This window comes from Leiobunum rupestre, chromosome 7 (genome assembly GCF_980474605.1).
Source record: "Leiobunum rupestre chromosome 7, qqLeiRupe1.1.hap1, whole genome shotgun sequence".
Lineage (NCBI taxonomy): Eukaryota > Metazoa > Arthropoda > Arachnida > Opiliones > Sclerosomatidae > Leiobunum > Leiobunum rupestre.
The window spans coordinates 1,400,736-1,422,187 of NC_143390.1; the positions used below are offsets into that span (position 1 = coordinate 1,400,736).

Genomic DNA, 21,452 nt, shown 5'->3' on the forward strand with positions numbered 1-21,452 from the left:
AGTTAACTCATTTGAATAAAATTAGAATATGAAGGTGATGCAATTTTTTATTACGGGGTTATTGAAGCTTTACTTCTTTTAACTAAATTTATCTTAGCAACGCCATTCAAGTATACAGAAAATCTTACACTCATAATTTGAAAAAAAAATGGACCGTATGTGTTCTTCGATGGTAATCGTAATTAGCCCCGAAAAAGCTCAACTTAATATCAAGCATTGAATTTCACTGGGTCAAGGAAACAATTTCAAAGTTGTTTGATTTAGTAACATAATTTAACTTTAAAGGAATTAGCAGTTCTACTACAATACTTACCAAATTTCGTTAAATCTGTTCGAAAATTAATTCAAATAAGAATTTTCTAAGCTAGTTTGTGGTAAAGCCTGTAGCTCTCATTCTTATAAAATGAATAACTTAATTTTATGTAGATGTTAACGGTTTACTTATCTTTAGAAAGTGTTTATTCCCCCGGGCTAGAACCGAAACTATTTAGACTTTTATCTAAGCCTAGTTTTTAAATTTAATTAGCTTTTAAAATAAAACAGTCTATAATGCTAATACTTCATTTATTTATTCTTATTGTATCTTCTTTTTGCAGTCCATCTGCCTTCTCGAGCTGTGTGTAGATAAAACCTTTGAAATGAAAATTAGGATTGAATTAATTGCGTTTTTTGTACGATGCTTTCGAGTCTCTGTAGCAAATGAACTTAGTTTTTGGGGTACCAAAATAGATTTCACGAAACTGTTGACAAATCTTTTTCTTGGCCTAAAATTTATGTAGGAGTTTCCCTCACTTGAAAAGGCTATTTTTAAATTAAAGCAAATGTGGTCCACACTTGGCAAAAAGGTAAGAAATATGGACATAAGCAACAGCGTGTAAATAAGACATTTTGTGGCGGAATTGTTCGGGGCGAATTTAAGTTCATCAGCGCTGCTCACAAATAACGCCCTCACTCGGAAGACAGAGTAACAAATAAAAAGCTAACCAATAAAATTACATTACAATCACTCCTGCCTCCTCATTGACAACAGGGTCATAGATTAATCATTTTTAAATTTCATTCAAAGTTAAAGTGATTTTTTCTTACATCTCGACAACTAATCATAATTTTAAAACCAATAGAAACAGAAGTTCTAAATAACATTAAAATAATTGATAAATTAGATTTCCCTACAGAAAAACGTTATATATATATATATATATATATATATATATATATATATATATATATATATATAGCAACCTCCAAATAACATCAAATGTTGCGTTACAACATATTTCAGATTTAATGGTCCAATTGCGCAGTTCTCATTTGCGAAGTTCCTATAAGTGCACATGCAATTTCGCGGTTATCCATTTGCACCAGTTTCACGTGCGCGGTTTCCCATTTAGGGGGCTCCTCATGACTTAAATAATAGAGATGGCACTAACACTGCCGAAACTAGTCGACTGTTTTTACCTCGCCGAGGGGACAAAGTTTCCACCAATTGTTCACGGTATTCGTCTTAGTATCAATTTGCGATTTCTTGGCGCCGGCCGGCAATCGAACCCGGGTGTGCCTCGTGCAAGAGATTTACTCTAACCACTCAGCCACCAACGCTTGTTAAGTTACGGTGTTTTTCTAAAAAACAGCTTTGGCGAATGTCATTTACAGTTATAACGTTAGGTACTATAATTTATTCTACATCATTTTAAATATTTATAAATTATATTAATCTTATATTTAATGAAATATTTATAAATTATATTAATCTTATATTTAATGAAATATTTATAAATTATATTAATCTTATATTTAATGAAATATTTATAAATTATATTAATCTTATATTTAATGAAATATTAATAAATTATATTAATCTTATAATTAATTAAATATTTATAAATTATATTAATCTTATATTTAATTAAATATTTATAAATTATATTAATATTATATTTAATTAAATATCTGAGCATTTTACTTTATTTGATCGTGTTCAGGAATTGAACACGGGTCGCATCGTTACAATGCCGATAGTTTACCGCCGAGCCATTGACTTCCTTTAGAAATGTAAAAAGTAAAGAAACCATTATGATAAGGCGGGTTTTTTACCTTTTAATAACGCTTAGAAAAAGGATAATTATTCAAAACTCCCGTGGAAACTATATAAAAGTAATAATATAGCGCCACCGTATGGAGAACTATCAATCAAACCGGGTAAAAATATAATCTCTTAAATTTTTCGAACTTTAGTCAAATCTTGACGGGTCTAAAAAACATCAAATAATCGTATATAAAGCCGTTGCCGTGAATATGGAAGATTAGTCTTTCTTAGTTCTTGGCGGTCAGACGAACTACAACAGGACGGGGTCCTGGTGTGGGTCAAAAGTTATGAGGTAACTTTGCGGTTTTAATTAGTATGTTCGGTCTTTGGTCATTGAAAGAGTAAAATTGTGTTTCGCGTTTGAACGTGAGAGGATGGACTTAAGTGTATGAACAGTGCGTGTTTAAGACTGAAAGTGTTAAAGTAATTGTGAACTAACTCAAGTCAGCTGTAAGATAAAATTGATTGTTTTTTTGAATTGGAATAACCTAATTATACCCTTGAAATTATCAACTCAACCTGTGAGGCTATTTAAGTAGATTGGAAGATATTAGTAGCGAACAGCTCTCAGCTGTTAATTAAGAAAAGAGTTTATAGTAAGGTAGTTTGAATTTAGTTAAAATTACTCGGTATAATTTATGATATTTACGTAAGTGTGTTTTGGTTTATTTTTCAATCACGATGAACTAAGACAAATCTAGCATTGGACACTTGAGTACCAGTTCTGCACAATTACGTAGGAGGGATATATATTGTTGGGTTATTGATGAAAGTTGAATCTAGAACGTTACATAGACTGTTCTGAATAAAAATAAACATTTATAATTTTGCATAATTCTGGTTGACATTTTATTTCTAATCACTCGCCCACAACATTACAGTTCTGGCAATCCCAAATCAACTAAATTTGCGATATAACGGCGACGGGAAATTATTCTCGTAAATTTATCGCGCGACCTTAGGGAATATTATTTTAACAAAATTTCGATAAACTACCGTTTAATTAAAATCGGCCCGATTCCGTTAAAATATATACCAAAAAGCGAATGGTCGTTATAATACCCTCTGTAGCTATTTCTTTCATTAAAATTTGCTTTGTATTATATTCCACTGAAAAACTTGTACTGGAAAAAGGGTTTCATTCAATTGTGCATTGTTATAGAACGTCTAACTCACTGCTGTAACTACTTAACTTATGATATTCTGAATAAATTAAAATTGGTCGTTTCGTCTCAATTATTTTAATTATAATTAAATTTTATACCGGGCGGGATAGAACTGGGATAACATTTTTAACAAATAACTCTAAATTGCGGAGATATATCTTTGAGGGTTATCTCGTGAAAATAATAACACTTGGGACAATTCTTCCGAGGAGAGGTATATATTGGCTTGCCAACTTGTTATAATAATAATAATAATAATAATAATTCTTTATTTGTTCTCCGTGCGAGGTATACAGTTCTTCATATCCACGGCCAAGTCACAGATGACTTTTAGGCCACAACCACAGACAGGCGGATGTTTAATATATTTTACATATCATAGATAAATAAGTAAAAATATGAGTAATTGTAAAAAGAAAAAAAAAACAAAAAAAAAACAATGACAATAAAAACATATACAGTACTGATCATTATGGCAATGTATATTTGCACTAATTGTTATGGGATACCATACGTTTGATTATTTACTCGTTCTTTTGCCAGTTTCTTAAATTTAGTTACTGTTTTAGTCTCCATAGTTATACATTCATTGAATAGTTTTACTCCTTTATAAAAAATTGAATTTAGTTTTTTGGAAGTTTTTACTTGTGGTACTGTTAATAAATTTTTGCGTCTAACATACGTTTTGTTAACATTATTTAAAGGAAAATTGTTATGATTATAAATTGTTATCGATTTGAATATGTGTAAATTTTAAATTAGAAAATAGCGGTTTTGATGGCGTTATATAATCTTTACGAGCTATTGTTCTTACAATTCTTTTTTGTAATAAAAAAATACGCTTTAAATTAGTTTGAGTTGTGTTACCCCATATGGTGATACAATAGGCAATACGCGAATAGATAAGAGCATAATACAGTTGTTTACAAATATTGTCCGTTAATATGGTACGATTTTTTGCTATTGTATATATACTGTGGGAGATTTCATTGGCTAATTTAGCAACATGGTTATTCCAATTTAATTGACTATCAAAGTGTAGACCTAAATATTTATAGTTAGTTACTTTTTCTAGGTTTATATTATTTATCGTTAAATTAACGTTATTTTGTATATTCTTATTTTTATTTACAAATATCATGTACACTGTTTTATCTATATTTAGTTCTAAGTCATTATTTGAGAGCCATATATAGATGTCTTTTAATTTTAAGTTTAAGGAGCTAATTATTGCGTCTAAGTTCGGTCCACCCATTAACCCCAGTGTATCGTCTGCGTATAAGTAAAAGTCTTCTTCCATAGATTCAGTCTACATATCATTAATATACAAGTTAAAAAGGATTGGTGATAATACTGAGCCTTGCGGGACTCCACATTTAATTTGAGTTTCACTGGATAGTTCGTTATTAGCTTTTGTTTGAGTTTTACGTTCAGTTAAGTAGGACGCGATCCAATTGTGACTGGAGCCCCGAATTCCCAGTAAATATAATTTATGCAGTAGTCTTTTGTGGTTCACATAATCAAAGGCTTTTTTTAGGTCCAAAAAAACTCCTACAACGTAGTTACTTTGATCTAGGTTGTTTATGATTTTTTATACACAGTATTTAATGCCAATTCTGTGTTACTGTTTGCTCTAAAACCGTATTGTTTGTCTGTTAGGATTTTATATTTATTACAAAAGTTAATTAGTCGAGTATAAAAGAGGATGTCAAAAATTTTCGCAAGAATTGAAAGTAAGGAAATTGGCCTATAGTTGTTTGGTAACTTCCTATCTCCACGTTTATATATAGGGACTATTATGGTTTTTTTTAAAGCTTTGGGATAAATACCTGTAGTGAAGGACCGATTGATTAGATACAGTAAAGGTTGTTTGATATATTGAACTGATAAGTTTACAATTTTTGGTGAAATTTCATCTAAACCGGGAGAGGAGTCGGTTTTTAAGTTTAAAATTACTTCTTCTAATTCTTTATCAGTTACTTCTGATAGGTAAAACGAGTTTTTTAACCTTTTTACATTAGCGAAAGTTTTATCGTTGTTTTGTATGTTTTGATTGTTTGGTGGACGGGAGTTAAAAAAGTTATTAAGATTTTCGGGGCTAACAGCAATATTGCTTTGGACTTTTTTTGTTTTACCTATTAAATTATTTACAGTTTTCCAAATGGTTTTTAAATTATTTTTCACTGGATTTAATTTATTTCTATAGTAGTTATTTCTTGCGTTTCTTATACAGTTATTACAGTAGTTTCGAGCCGATCTATAGTTGTTAAGATTGTCTTCGTTAGGGTAGATGCTGTATTTTTTCTTTAATTTATTTTTGGTTTTTATTAAATTTATTAAATCGGGAGTGATCCACTGGCAGGAGATTTTATATTTTTTTATTTTGCGGTATGGAAAATTCTCATTATATATTTTTAAGAAATTATCAAGAAATAGATCAAACGCAAGATTTATTTCGCTGGTTTGATATATTTTTCCCATTTTAATAATTGAATTTTTTCTAAAAAATTGTTTATATTTTTATTACTAAAATCTCTACCCTCTTTCGTAGGTTTTTCTATAATTATATTGTTGATTTTGATAGTAATCGGGTAATGATCAGCGATAGCCCATTCTTTTTGAATAACAATATTTAAGTTTAGGTTCGTATAGCAATGATCTATTAGAGTTTGCGACTCTGAAGTTACTCGCGTTGGACTTTTTACAAGTTGAGATAATCCTAAACTAGAGTGTAAGTCTAATAGAAGGTCTGTATTACAATTTTTATTTAAAAGGTTAATGTTATAATCACCAATTATAATTTTTTCCGGTTTACGTGCCCTAAATTATGTAAGATATTGCTATATTCTTCAAAGAATGGCCTAAAGCTAGGGCCTGTTCTATAGATTATGCATATAGAAATATTTCCGATATTTATACCATATGATTCGATATGTTCATTATTTACACTAACGTTTTCTATTACTTCGAAATTTAAATGTCTTTTGACATAAAAACCAACTCCTCCCCCACGTCCAACATCTCGTCCCCTACCGGTATAAACATAGTTCTCAAGATAATCACCATATTCATGATTATACCAAGTTTCATTTAGCGCGAATATATCAATTTCTTCTGGGATATGTATTTGACAGTTACCAACTAGTTTTAGAAAATTAGCGGAGGCACTTTTGACGTTACAATAAACTATATTTAACATAAAGCTTTTTAAATTCACTATATTACATTGTTATTATTTTTCTTTTACAACCTTTTCCTGTTGAAAGTCATACTTGAATATCTCGTTCCCTATTATAATTTTTGTAGCACCCAATATTTTAGTTTTTTCTGGCAGTTTCGATTTGGCAAATAACCTTAGGTGTTATCTAGCTGTTTCTTGTTCCGGTGTATAATCATGGGTTAAATATATATTACTTCCCTTGAGTTTAGAACTTTTTGAGAGTAGTTTTAATTTAAAATCATAACTTTCCGCTTTGTATACCACCGATCTAGTTTTATTTTGGTTAAAGGGGCCTTTCCTATATACTTGACTTTGCACTATGGTTGATTCAATCTCCAATTTACTATAGAGAAGGTTACCTATTTTTTCTACTAGGTCTGCTCTAGTTTCGGTCTCGTTATCTTGTAAGCCTTTTATTATAAGGTTATTACGCCTTAGTGTAACATCTATGTTTTCTAATCTTAATCTTTGTTTTTCGAGTTTTTCTTCATTATAAGTAAGTCTAGTGCTGGTTCTGGCTTCTAGAAGACCCATATCATATTTAACAGTCTTTATGTCTTCTATTATGTCATCAAATTTGTTTTCAATGTTATTTAGTTTTGCGGCTGTGTTATCTATTCTAGTATTTATTTCACTTAGCGTTTTAGCTTGGTCTTTTTGCGATTCTTGCACTTTCTTTATTTCTGCTATTATTGTATCAAGACCCGTCGTCGACTGCTGACGAGTTTCCGTAGGCATGTTTACTTAATAGTTATTATAAGCCCAGGCAGAGTTACATTAAAGAACGTATCAAAATATAAGGTAGTAAAAAAAAAAGTATCTCACCTATAAAAAACAGATATTAGAGAGAGTAACGTGACGGTTGCCTCATGCTCTGCCTGGGTTATGAAGTTCATTCGCCGGTTACAGATGATTTTATAGTCTCGGTTGGTTTTTTACTTCTAATAGTATTGTATGAATATCTTAGTTACGCAATATTTCGTATCTCTTTTTAATAATCTTATAATCTGTTATCGTAAGGATAGGTTAAGTTAGAAAAGACCACCTATGGACCGTGAGAAGGATGATAAAATACGCGAAAAAGTAGATAAGTCCATAATTAAAAGGGATAATTTAACTAAATCCTAAACAAATTTGAAGAAATTAAAAAACTCACTAGTAACTCGTACCGATAGGTCTTCGAGCGAATCTCGGATCTAATAGATCCGAGATTCGCTCGAAGACCTATTGGTACGAGTTATTAGTAAGTTTTTTTAATTTCTTCAAATTTGTTTATTATTTAGTTATATTATCTACTTTTTCGCGTATTTTATCATCTAGCGTAAGGATAGAACAAGTAAAACTGTTTGAAATATATAAATCCTTTTTTTCCTCGGAAAAAGGTATTTCGTGGCGTTTTTTTGGCAAAACGTTGTATAGCATCCAGCTGGACTGCTTTTGTATGTTTTATGTTCGGTCGTACTGTAATGGTTTTCTACGGCAAAATATTGCTCTAGGGTATATATGTTTATTTGAACAGCAACTTGTAATTTCTTGGCCGTCTGGAACCAATACTTAGCGTACGATACCTTTTTGATGAGGTTAGTTTAGGTTAGTTAGCTGGCGCGAGCTTAGGCTTGGTAAGGTAAGATGACTGCTGCAGGCCTATAAGCTAGGCAGATAACATTTTTTCATTTTAGCCGAACGGCCGAGAAACTACGATTCGCTCTTACACTAGAAATATATTACCAAGATAGTAATTTGAACAGAGAAAATCATGGAAATCATTGCTATTTACAGGACCTTAATCCTACGCTACCAGTGCAGGTGGATGCTAAACGAGGTTATTGAAAAATAACAAACAAATAACCCAATTTTCAAGAAACATTTGCTTAATAAACAATATTTAGGTCATGAGAAGCCGCGCAAATTAAATCCTGCCATAATGGGAAAAAATTGAACTAATGGTTATCTGCGGAAACGGAGAACTGCGCAAATGTTAAACTGCGCTATTGAGGAAATTCTCTGCCGTGCAAATGGCCACTGCGCAAATAGGAAAAGCCCCAATGAGAAAATGCGCCAATGGGAAACTCGGAAATGATAACTACGCATACGGAACCAAATAATTTCAGAAACCGCTGTCATCAACCCAGGAACATTTAACGTGTTTTATAGTTAACCACTTTTAAGCGCTCGAGACTGCCCCTATCAACTTTCACTTTTCATTTGCGTGCTCTGAGCTTGCTCAAATTAATACCAATCTGCCGATTTCGACCGATCAACAGATCGAAAGCGCTTACAAAGCAGCGTTTTGCCTGAAACTTACCCTAACGTTGAAGGCATATGGGAAATTTTTTGCCATATTCCCATTTATTTTTTCCTGTGCACATGCGTTTGGATCCATAATAATTTTTTTCGATGTATTCGTCGTCATTACAATGGTAACGGCATACTATGTCATTTCCCCTTAGTGGAACAAAGCATGTTCTATACGGGTCACGTTTATACAACTCAGCGCATGGCATTGGCTCTGCAAAAGTGAAATCATTGAGTAAACATTTTAAAATCCGGAGCACATTTTGTCTTAAACTCAATGTTAATAACAGAATCGTGTTTCGACGAAGAAGATGGAAAAAGTTTTTCCCCGCTCCAGAAAACGATTCAGGGACCTTCTGTCGATAAACAATCTACCATTGTCAAGCACAGATAAAAATATAATAGTAGAAATCGTAAACGGGCTTTACAAACAAGTGCCAAGCCCTAAATCGGTTTGTTTTCAATGGAAGTTTGGACTACTGACAGAAAAAAAACATAAGTATGGCCCTGAACGTTTTATTTTAATGATATGTAACGAACATTTCTAAAAGTGGTGAGCGTTATTATATGATTGCTAAATCACCTAATAAAATCTGATGACAAAGATTTATCTGGTATCGCTACATAGCATTCCAAAGACCGAGGTATGGATGTTCGATCCTATCATTTAAACCGAAGCCCGTGCAGAGAATAGGATGCTTTATTTAAGGTATTAACTTCTGAAAAATAAATTTAACAATCTAAGTTTACTAACTAATGTTGTTGACGTTAAGGTTCCTATGGCCAATTAACCAGAAGAAAAACGAAACTGTGTCGAGACCGAGTGAGAAATCACGCCGACGGGATGACCACACGAAACAAAACTCAAAACTCTTTCCAGTTGGCAGACAAACAGACAACCACAGGCAACACATGAAAATATACATACTTATTTCCTTGCATGTACAAGAAACGCCTCTAGAAGTTCTTATACAAGTTCTGGTCTCGTGGTACCGGCCTTTGCCGTTTTCGTCTCCTGGGAAACAATCTGGTTTTTGTTCTCTGCACTGCAATTTTTCCACGACGCTGCAGTTTCCCTTTGTCTCTGTGCAATGTAAAAAATAAGCAGATTTTTTTAAATAACAATTACCATATCACGTAATTGTTGATGTGGAATAAAAATCAATTTTTAGCACTGTTTTAAAAAATAGTGTGAACATTAAAATGAAAAGGATTAAATACATTATTAAGGATGACCTGATTCCAGTTCAGAGGCGCACCCAGGGGACCCACCCCAGGTAGAAGAAGAAAATAAGTATGAACGAAGCCTTAATAAAAATAATTTGCCTATAATTCCAAACTAAAGCAGTCGAAAATATAGTGGTTAAGCCAGCTCTGAAAAAGGGTAGGAAAAACTTGTATAACGTGTAGACGACCCTTTTTGTATACAGTTAGTACGTGCTTCAATCCTACACGCTCTCTAAACATATCTAATAACATATTCTGGTTAATACATGTTTAGTCTGTTCTTATATCTCCAATGCATTATGAGTTCTATTAATCAACATGTTTCAGAAAGCCTCTATTCCGGGGAACTTGATTAATTGCTAGACATCTATTTACACCCGCTCTAATGAGAGGTTAGCACACGATTGTCGTCGAGGTTGAGCGATCCCTAACCAATTTTTAAAACTAAATTTCGTGCTTTATAATTAAAAAATATGGCAAAAAACATTCGCAAAGTAATTTAAACTCTTTCACAAGAAAACAGAAAATTGACAGAATTGCAACTACCGAAGATATCAGAGTCGACGATGCAGATTTAGACTCAGTTTCTACAGGTGAAGGTGGAACTGAAACATAGTTATCGAATATTCCAGACGAAAGTGCAGGTGAAACAAGACCATCAGATCTGTCAATCCTTAGTTATTAACAAATCTCGTGACATCGCAAATTTAAAAGAATAAATATTAAATTATTTTGATAAAATCTAGATTGTAAAAACCATATGGAAACCAGATTACAATTTAAAATTTCCCGTTACTATTTCTGCGGTCATAAACCGAGTTTCCAGTATATATGGTTAGGAAACTTTGCATGGCTTGTGAACTCTCAAATTGGAAACAAAGCAAACTGAAAATATTGTGTTTTAACACCTGATTATGCGGGAAAAAGGAAATCAGAAGATCCCGGACAATTAGTAACACAAAGCTATAATAACTGGAAAGAAGCCATTGGGAATTCAATATTTACGAAAACACAAAATATAACACTTCCGCTGATCTATCTTACGGAAATCTCCGCAATATTAGAAATGGAAAACGTACTTCAATAGATATGCAAATTGATACTGTGTCAGTAGACCATAAGCTCCACTTAATAGAAAACGAATAGAGCTGATTACTAAAAATAGTTCTATGTGGGGGTAGAAATATACCTTTAACTAGACATCGCGATTATGGAGAATTTTCATTGGAACAAGAACCAATCAACAATAAAAGCAATTTGCTCTTTTACGAATGCGATTGAGCATCTTGGCAAGAAATCTCTCGATTATGTCGCGATGGTCGTCCTTGTCCTTTCTTACCTGAAAAAATATATTGGACCTCAAGGAAGAATTTCTACGAACCTATATTTTTGCAGACGCACTTGGGTGTCCCCGGGTTGCGTGGAATATAACAACCAGGAGCCTCGGTCTCTTTCTCACATTTCATCTCGGAATTCCAACATCGTCTTTCGTCCTCAACCGTACAAGTTTCCGTTCGGTGTGTTACTGTTAAATAATTTGTTTGTTATCTATTCTTTTTGTTTTTTATTCGGGTTTTTTAAGCCACTTAATAAATAGTTATAACCATGCAATAAATGTAAAGCCTTTATAATATTGTATAAAAGAATTATTAATAATTAAATTAAATTATTTCTTCAACGTAACGTCAACGACATAACTTGTTTAAACGTTGCTCAATAAAAATATTTCAGATACTAAGAAAAATAGAATCGTATCGAGTATATCTAGCGACTTCAAGAAATTTATTAACGACGCTCACTTTTAAAAATATTTTATTTAAGCCTTATCAATTTTAACGCGTGTCTGTCTCACGGTTAATTTTTTTTGACGCGCTTTAAGATCCTTTCAAAAAGGTTTGTGAGATGTCATGGAAGCGATCGCCATTGATTTATATCGCAAAATCGTTTTTCGTTGCTGCTTGCTATAATTGCGTCGATTAATCCATCTCAATAAATTTAATTTAAAGGGCTGCCATACGTTTTGTTGCGCCAATTTAGTTTCCTTATTTCCGGAAAGTTAGAGCCGTGGAAACGGGGCGCTTTCATTTTGTGTGTTAAAAAAAATCATTCGTGCTCATGGGTTCGAACTTGGCTACACTGTCCTAGTTTGATGAACAATTATTTTTATGAGAATGAAATTTCAACGACGAATAGCGTTATTTTGTTGTACTGCAATTTATCATTGCGTTGTTTAGCTTGCTTCTTCTACGAAGTAAGTTAGTTAATAATGGCCCTTACGAATAACGGTTAGCTATCAAAGGTAAGGTTACGTGCTACTTTCGTACAACAGTTCTTTCAAAGAATTCTTTACAAAAAACCGACGACCACTTACGTTTGCATTGAGGCCAAGGTGCGTCCATTTGAAAGTGGCCTGTGAATTTTTTACACAACACGGGAGTTTTACCGAACAAAGTATAGCCCGGGTAGCATTTGGTAAAACAACCTTGTACAGTGCAAACTGTAGCTCCATTTGCTGGTTTATCTAACGCGTAACAGGCTGTCGGGCTCTGCAATTCTGTACACAAATAAAGCGATATAAAAATTGTATTTATTAATGTGCTGTTAGTTTTACAACTGTATATTAGGAAAATTATTATTTTGAGGTATAAGAAAGTCAATCGTTTTGATTTGAGAATGAGAAGGCAAATAACATTCAGTACTTACGTCTACACACGTTAAAATTTTTTACAAAAATGCACTTTACTTAAAATAATATAAAATTAAAATGAAAATTAACTTCTAAGACAAATCTAGAATGGGAACTCTACCTTTGGTCAGGAATTTTTAACAAAAACCAAGGTGAGGCAATTTTAACCTCAGTTCAAGATATATTTCAGCGCAATCCGTGAAGCACCGGATAAAATGACTGCAGCTAGAACAAGTCGGCCCAGGCCGTAATATTAGTTCCATTATGTGGTCGAAGGTGGTGCCTTGGGTATTAGCTCTATTTTAAAAAAATATCAGTGTATTCGAGTGGGCAAACCCTTAGTAGACACCAGTAGGCAAACTAATACAAAAGCTGTTGAGGCTACGTTATTTCTTATCGTTTGATATAAAAATTGCCATTCATAGTTAGAGAGTGAATGAACATATTTCTTTTAAATTATTGAAATTACTGGAAATATGATTTAAAGAAATTCTAAAACTGGGATTAAAATGGGTTTCTTTTAGGAAATTTATATTAAACATTTGGGTAGTTTAGGCACCAAAAGTCATGTAAATTCGCAAATTCATAAAAAATTCCCATGAATTTATTAACTTGTTTTTTGGATCACTCTCCCTTTAAGAGGGGTCGGAGGGGTGGATATTAACGGCACTACGTGCGCGTCAAAGAGTTCTATCGAATGAGACCAACTGTTTTTTTTTCGGTCACTCTCCCTTTAAGGGGGTTAGTCGTAGGGGGCGGAAATTAACGGCACTCCGTGCGTGTCAAAGAGTTCTATCAAATGAGACCAACGGTTTTTTTGGTCACTCTCCCTTTAAAGGGGTTAGTCGGAGGGGGCGGAAATTAACGGCACTGCCTGCGCGTCAAAAGGTTCTATCGAATGAGACCAACTTGTTTTTTTGGTCAATCTCCCTTTTAGGGGGTTGGTCTGAGGGGGTGGAAATTAACGGAACTGCGTGCGCGTCAAAGAGTTCAATCGAATGAGACCAACTGTTTTTTTCGGTCACTCTCCCTTTAACGGGGTTGGTCGGAGGGGGCGGAAATTAACGGCACTCCGTGCGCGTCAAAGAGTTCTATCAAATTAGACCAACTGTTTTTTTTCGGTCACTCTCCCTTTAAGGTGGTTAGTCGGAGGGGGCGGAAATTAACGGCACTGCGCGTTCTATCGTTTGATATAAAAAGTACCATCCTAAGTTAAAGAGTTGACTTTAACGTATTTTTATTTAGGGGTGGTCGAAATTGTGCCCCTGTTTACCTGACAGACCTGAAAAAGTAAACGTTGTGTAGCCCCACACTGTAATTCAAACTTCCCGCCACGCCCGTGTCACCCTTCGTGAAAATCCACTGGGTTGGGGGAGGTGAAGTTTCAGGTTCACTTGACCTTAAACGCTGTAAATAACGGGAAAAAAGGTACGACAATTGCGACAACTTAACTAGCCAAATACAAACTATTCAAGTGTTCAAGGCTAAAAGTTCAAACATGAATTCCGAAACGACGGCGTATGTCGCTTGGTAAAGGCGTTGGTTTTGGATTTTACGCGGCCGGAAATCTGGGTTCGAATATATATATATATATATATATATATATATATATATATCGATGTGGAACTAAAAACTGACGAAATTATTACTTAATAAATTATTAAATTTATTTCACGAGCTTTTTGAGCAAAATATTTCGATTTATTTTACATAAATACGCCCAAAGAAAATGGTTTTGAAATTAAATCTAACCGCATTTTAACAGCGTATATTTTTTCAAACCACTTTTGATTATGGTAAGATTGTATACTCCAAATGAATTATATTATCCAAAAAAAACTAGAAAACGTTTACTATTTTATTTCCAAATACCTTATTTCGTAAGCATAATGTAATAGAAATTTCAATTTCATGGCTGGAGGATTCTCAACTCTTTAGGTTTTCTTTTGTTTAGAAATTAACTCCTTGAATTTTTACTTAACCTTCAATTTATCGGTTTCTAATTGACCATATAAGATTTGGTGAAACGCATTGGTATTGAAAAACCTTTCCTAGTTGGAACATTGGGTAACACAAAATTTCTTAACAAACATTATTTAACACTCGGAATTTTAATGGTGCAATACAATTAAAATTTATTAGATAACACTTAAATTTAAGTGTAATTCATGGTTTTGTATAAAAGGTTTCCAAAATTTCCACTTTGAAGTCGAAATCATCATTTACTAGGTTGAAATGTTAGTTTTTCAGATATCAATGAGATTGGAATTTGCCAACGTAAGAATATTTACTTATAGCATTACGATATAATGCAACATATTTCATTGACCCCGGCTCTTCCGCCTGAATTATAAAACACGCTTAAAGCAACCCACTCTTTCTTCTTAATGCTTTTCGAAATTCACGAATGGCCCCTTCCTAACAGCTAATTTAAAAATTAATGTTATCGTCAAAGTCATCCAAGTTTTCATTTTCTAAAAACTGCTGATCTGAAAAATTGTATTCCGTAACAAGAACAATTTTAAATGATTAGCCTCTAACCCACATTCAGTATGTTATTTAATTTGCCACAAAGTATCTAAATTACGAAATTTCTTGAAACATCAATACAAAGCTTTGTTCACCTCAAAAGAATATTATACGCCGTAGAAGCTGTCTGTCTATAATAAGTCCTTTTTTTAAATAAATTAGGGCCCGTTGCAAAAGTCTGATTTGCTAGAATCGCACATGTTTAGTTCTATGGGCTAGCAATTTGGCTAGGGCTTTTGCAACAGGCCCTTACTCTGTACAGAAAAGAAGTAAATGCGACATACTTATGCATCGCGGAAACGGAAACCTCCATCTTCCATCTGGTAAACATTCATTGAACTGACGTCCCAACAAGTGGTAATACGCTGATGCTCTTCTCATGTCACAGGATATTTCGCAAATGGTCGGGTCATTTTGATTGCAACAATGAATAGTTCCGTTTTGAACAGTTTGGTGTTTCACATAAGGGCAGTTCATCTTAATTTGAGGCTTGCCTGTATAAATAATTTAAAACTTTCATTATTGTTTACAATTGTATTTTACTCGTTGATCACCCTCTAATTTCGTCAGTAATATTATATCCTCCCCAAAAATTGTTTTGAACAATGTTAAAATACATTTCATATGCATCGACTAATACCTCTTAATTATTTATTATAATAAACTGAAACATTTAAAGTAGCTGTGATCATGCTGATACCGATTTGATTTGTAGACCACAAGGTTAGATATTTCGTTCTTATATTTAAATATAGTATTTTAGAAATTGGGGATCACACTGTTATTTCAAATCAATACTTCACACTTAGTTAAATGTGCACACTGATATTTTTAGCTTAGGAGCTTTCCCCAAGTCAACGCGTTGATTTTACTAAAAAAAATCCGGGTGGTTTCGCCGAATTGGAGTTAACTGTCTACTTTGGCTAAATCAACTAGTGACTTAAAAGCCAATTAGCGTTCTGTAAGTCAATTAAAAGCTGGAGATCGGGGTCAAAACAACAAATAACAGATAATACCCACCCCCACCAAGGGTGGCTAAGGATGAGTAGAGAAATGAAGACTAATAATTTCGGGTTTTTAAACAATGTTTTCCAGAAGTGTAGTGTATTAACGCTGAAATTGTATAACACCTTTAACACCCTCAGGAAATTTATGGTAACCGCTATATTAAATGACCTAATTGATGGAATTAGAATCGTTGGGTGGACTCAAGTACTTAAATTACATAATTTATAGGTGCTTAAACAAATAAAATAACACAAAACAATGTACTAATTACAATTTATTCAAATTTCCCCAAGGCAAAATTGACTTTTGTGATCAAACCGCTAGTACCTAAGTTGCTGTGTTCATTTCAAGGTTGAATAAAAATTCTTCTTCACATAAAAAAAACATTTTATAACGTACTTCCTCATTCAAACAGAACTATTTGTTCCAAGTGTTTCTCTGAATATTAATTGCAATTGTAAATGGTTTTTTTACCTTTACAAAGCCGCATATGGTACAATTGCTCAGCGCCAGAAAACTCCAGAACTAAACAAAGAACAGTTGCAAATGAAAGAACTCCATTTAATTTGGAAGCCATTTGGATTAATTATCTACAACGGTGGGAACAAGAAAATTTTTAAATACTTCTCGAAATGTATTATAAAAATGTAATTATTCGAAAATATTATTTTAATCAGAAATGAAAATAAAGAATTTACTAAAATTATTAATTGTAAGGTATGTTAATAAGTTACGTTTGCACTTTAGCGACGTAGTATGACGCCGAAAAAGAATCTTTTACGTCACGTTGAAATGATAAACCACGAGTGGTTTATGAATTTAATAATAATCGAATTATTGTTAAATTGCTTCGGAGTAAACACCTTAACCATTGCAACGGCGTAAAACTATACCTTGCGCGATGGACCATGAAAGTTGTTTTACTCGATTGGCAGCTCACTCCAATGATTATTAGGACACCCCTCGTATGATTAAATCATGATTAGATTAGATTAAAATTAAATCTGTAGCTTTGGCTGTACAAAGATTAAAAATGATTAAATCATGACTAACTTTTTAATCATGATTATTAGGACACCTTGTAACAAAGTGATCTGCCCCTCGGTTTTACTCGATCAGGAACGTTTGCGTTTGTAACAAAATAGTTTAAAAATTTCGTTAGATTTGTGGCATTGACAAGTAGTAGGTTGGGGTGGCCAATGCTGCTCTGAAAGTGCTGTTTCCTGAATATTGTATTTGGAAAGTTTTCGATTTCTAAGCAAGTAGTTTTCGGTCTTCCGCTTTACATAATGAGGCAAAAGTGTTACCAAAGTTAAACTATCTTGCCTTACAAATACCCTTCGATTGACGGTTCATAAATGTAATGCGTTTCCAAACTCCTTTTTAATGATCCTTCTCAAAAGGAATTTAGTTAAAATTGAAACTTTATTGTTTGGCACTCCTTTTTTTCCATAAATGACAAATGAAGTCGGTTAGATTTTGACACCTGACCCTCATCAGAGGACTAGATAAAGTACGGTGTTTTATTTTATTTTTTTTAATGAGAGAGACGGTGAGGGAATTAATCCAAATATTAAAGATATGGCTGTTCACAATGGATTCGATGGTAAGTCTTATAACAAAAATTGGTCATCAGTGAAAAAGTATGTTACGTAACACGACTCTTAAATTTTTTTACGATTGTTAATATAACGCCGTTAGTATTATATCTAGAAGGAACTAACGTTCATGTAAAGATAGATAAATGCATCAGCTCTCTTTCCTTTATTTTAAAAAAAGTTATTGGAAATAGATTTAAATATTTTACGAAAAACCTGTTTTGAAAATTACGCAAAATCATATTTCTACTATACCGCTAGATGGCACCACATAGAATTTACCAATAAAATAAATGGTATAGGATACACAATTGTGTTTCATTTGAGGTATCGGATATGATATTCCATAAAGCTGTGGCGACGATATACGCCATTTAAGTAACATCTTCGCCGCCATTTTGATTAGCTGTACGATAAAGCCCCACACCACAATTTTTACCTTATCTGAAGTACCTATGTTTATTAAAATAAAATTGGCGTTAAGTCCCCGAGTTGGTAGTCGAAAAGTGGTCTGTCTCATGGACTTGGATATAGAGTAATTTTGAGACCCTATTTCTATAAAATGCCTCTAAATGTGCAAACGTATTTTCGCACGGTTTAAAGTTTAATTATACTTAAACAACTAAATTAAATGAAGATAAATTTAATTTCGTAGATTATTTAAACCTATTTACTAACATAACTTCTAAATCAAGTTTTCCCGAGTTATTTAACCATCAGATTTGCATTATGTTAACACTGTTTTTTGAAGAACAATTTCACAAGAACAAAATTAGTAAATTAAATGTTTCTTGTGCCCTGTAGCCTTTATTAAGATATATTAAAATAATTCAAAATCTATGGATTTATTCGGATAGAGCACAAAAATTTGGGTATTTACTTAAATATCGTTGAGATAGTCGTTTTAATCAATGGCCAATTCATCTGGAGGGAACGGAATAACCAAGATATTTAGTTTTGTTGGCAAAAAGATAGCTTAATTTAGTCTTTTAGAAAAGTTAAGCCGGTTAAATAGAATTGATGGTTCGTAAAGTGAATCTTTGAAAAGTCTTTTTGTAGGCCAAAATTTGCAAAGGCTCTAGTCTGTTTGGGCTCTGAGAAAGATGTTGAATCTTTGGATAGGTAAAACTATGGGTGTAGGCCTGGTTACTAGAATTTCGGACAACTCAGAATTGGGAATTAATCGGGACTGAAGCTGGCTTATTAATCTGTCCTCCTTTACTTAAAGCTTCTGAATTCGGGTCTCTCGGATTTTAATAAAAATATCTAAAACTGTGTAAATTTACACGCAATGAGAGCTTATTTTCACGAATATGAAACAGGTTTTACTGAATTAATTAAGAAAACTATCATATTATCCATCCACAAAACCGATATATTAAAAATTAATCAGACTTACTTTGCCGGCTCTAACTGTAATTCCGGATCTACAGCAATCGCTGATACTAGGTATGTAGCTTAATAAGAGGTTCCTAAAGTAGTTAATTCCTAAGACATTAATGTCAACTTAAATAATTTTCATTTAAACACGCACACAAAAACCATAATTTAAAATTAATTTTCCTTTCTTCCAAAATTGAATATGTAAAGTTGTAAATTAATAAGCTTCTAAAAACGGCCATTTCCTTTGGTACACGTCAGTAATTGGCAGATGTTTATTGAGATCACGCACAAAGATAAGTTAATTTTTAGTTTTCAATGTGTTAATAAAGGGAATTTCCATAGATAGTCAATATTAAGGCAAAAAAGGTCGTAAGTTTTACTGACGCCTCGGGACAAAGAACATAGTTCGACTGTTTAATATTTATGTTCGTAACTGTCAGATTCGTTTATATATTTTTTAATATTAACAGTTAACTTAAAACAATATGAACATAAATTTGTGATGATTTTATTTATATAAAATTTATTGTACGTAGTTTTTTCTTAACGGAATAAAATTTGCCAATACAAAATTCAGCAATCGAAAAAGGCTTTCCCCGTATTTTGTGAAAACTTATCTTATTTAAGTCAAACCTTAATTTGTTTTATTGGCTTCAATTCAAATCTTCAAAATTTAGAATGAAATTTAAACTCTTTGGTGATAAATATTATTTAAGTATATTTTACGTAGAGATTGTATAATTTTATAATTCATTGATTTAAACGCCATTGGAAGGAAATTTTTAGGTCCACTTCACGGATATCAAATAAAGCTCAAAGTTGATTGTATAAATATTGTTTAGAAATCTATAGCAAATAGCTGATTTATAAAAGTATTTTAAATTACAAAACAGATCAGTCAGTTGAACTTTTTTGATCAGATACGATGATCTGGTTTGTTCATAAACATTTATTTGAAATGTGTCCACCCCTTTTAATTTTAGTGGCCATAAAGAAAAATATATTAAGAAAAAACGGTTCGAGTATTTGAACGAAATTAAGACGTCTTGGACATTTTGATATATAATTTATTAGTAATTTTTCTGTAAATTGGGCTCATGGTTAACCTTAAATTATTTGTAAATAGGCTTATAGTCTTCTGATTGTTCGGTTTTCTCTGACACATTTAAATTTTTCTAATTTTATGTATGAAAAAGTTCGAATTGATTTAAAATTCCTATACTTAATTTATTTTTTAAGCAAATTTTCAATGAAATTTTGAAGCAAGCCAAATGACTTAGCTATACAAGTTGCTGACCGAATGCGGTGATTTATCATTTAGGTAGTTTACCCCCCTGATTTTCACTCACGTTTCCTTCCTTTTGGGTCGCTATTGCTTCATTATAGTAAACTTCTGTGGAGTTGGCTCTTTTACGCTAACATTTTGATATTTTTCGTGGTATTTTACAACTCTGAATTTTTTTTATGTAACTCCAAGTAAGTTTTAAGCTTAAATACGAGGCTAATTTATATTTCATAAACCTTAAACTTCTTCTAAACTTGTCATTCATTTATCTTTGGTGGAATATCCTCAACCTTTGCTTTTTCGTTATAAATGACAGCTTTTTTTCCAACCTTAGATTAATAATAGGACTATTATTAATTAGGAGTAAAAACGCGAACAAGTAAAGAGACCAAGAAGTCGGGGAGAAAACTAAGCTTTATTGGGGAAAAATAAGCGGTACTTCGGCCGATAGGCCTTCAAGGCGAAAAACTTTATTAGGACTAACAGACAATTTGAAAATGTTTAAAAATATTAAAGACGCGAGGCGCGAGACGATAACAAGCGACAACAAAAGGAGAATACAAACACGCGACAAAAAGAGGGGGGGGGGACTAGAAAAGCTGAAAAAGCTAAAAAGGACTGTCATAAAAGGGGAATGTTCGCAATAAGTTTGATGAACAATTAAAGGGGGGAAAAACGACGAAAGAAAAACGAGAGGCGAGGAAACCAAACATCAAATGCTTGCGAACAAACCCCTACCCGACAACCAAAAAACCGTCCTCGTTCGAAAAAGAGAACAATCGAGAACACGAAGCAGTGGCGGCCTGCGGGAGGGGGCGGTCCGCCCCAGGTACCAGGGCAGCAGGGGGTGCCATCGGTGAAGCTCGAGGGGGGGGTGCAAATCAGAACGATTAAACTTGAAGAAGACGGACCCGCGAAAACTTCTGCACGGTCCTGGGGGGTGTCACAACACATGCCGCCGCCCCGGGA

At 33.1% G+C, this 21,452-nt stretch overlaps 2 protein-coding genes across 3 annotated transcripts; both read right to left on the reverse strand.

Moving 5' to 3' along the window:
* Positions 1-547: 547 nt before the first annotated feature.
* LOC149933867 (uncharacterized) lies at positions 548-19,318 on the reverse strand. 2 transcript variants are annotated; one of them, XM_090154716.1, is made up of 8 exons: positions 19,215-19,318; positions 16,692-16,807; positions 15,494-15,703; positions 12,366-12,548; positions 11,376-11,519; positions 9,696-9,851; positions 8,778-8,981; positions 548-631 (listed from the first exon to the last, which is right to left on the reverse strand). In XM_090154716.1, exons 2-7 carry the CDS (start codon positions 16,792-16,794, stop codon positions 8,779-8,781), a joined length of 999 nt encoding a protein of 332 aa, XP_090010842.1. In that variant the 5' UTR covers positions 16,795-16,807; positions 19,215-19,318; the 3' UTR covers positions 548-631; position 8,778. The 2 variants fall into 2 exon arrangements, with proteins under 2 accessions (XP_090010842.1, XP_090010843.1); XM_090154717.1 differs by lacking the exon at positions 19,215-19,318 and adding an exon at positions 18,696-18,712.
* Positions 3,274-7,412, reverse strand: LOC149933868 (uncharacterized). Its single transcript, XM_090154718.1, has one exon. It carries the CDS (start codon positions 7,208-7,210, stop codon positions 6,614-6,616), a length of 597 nt encoding a protein of 198 aa, XP_090010844.1. The 5' UTR covers positions 7,211-7,412; the 3' UTR covers positions 3,274-6,613.
* Positions 19,319-21,452: the final 2,134 nt, after the last annotated feature.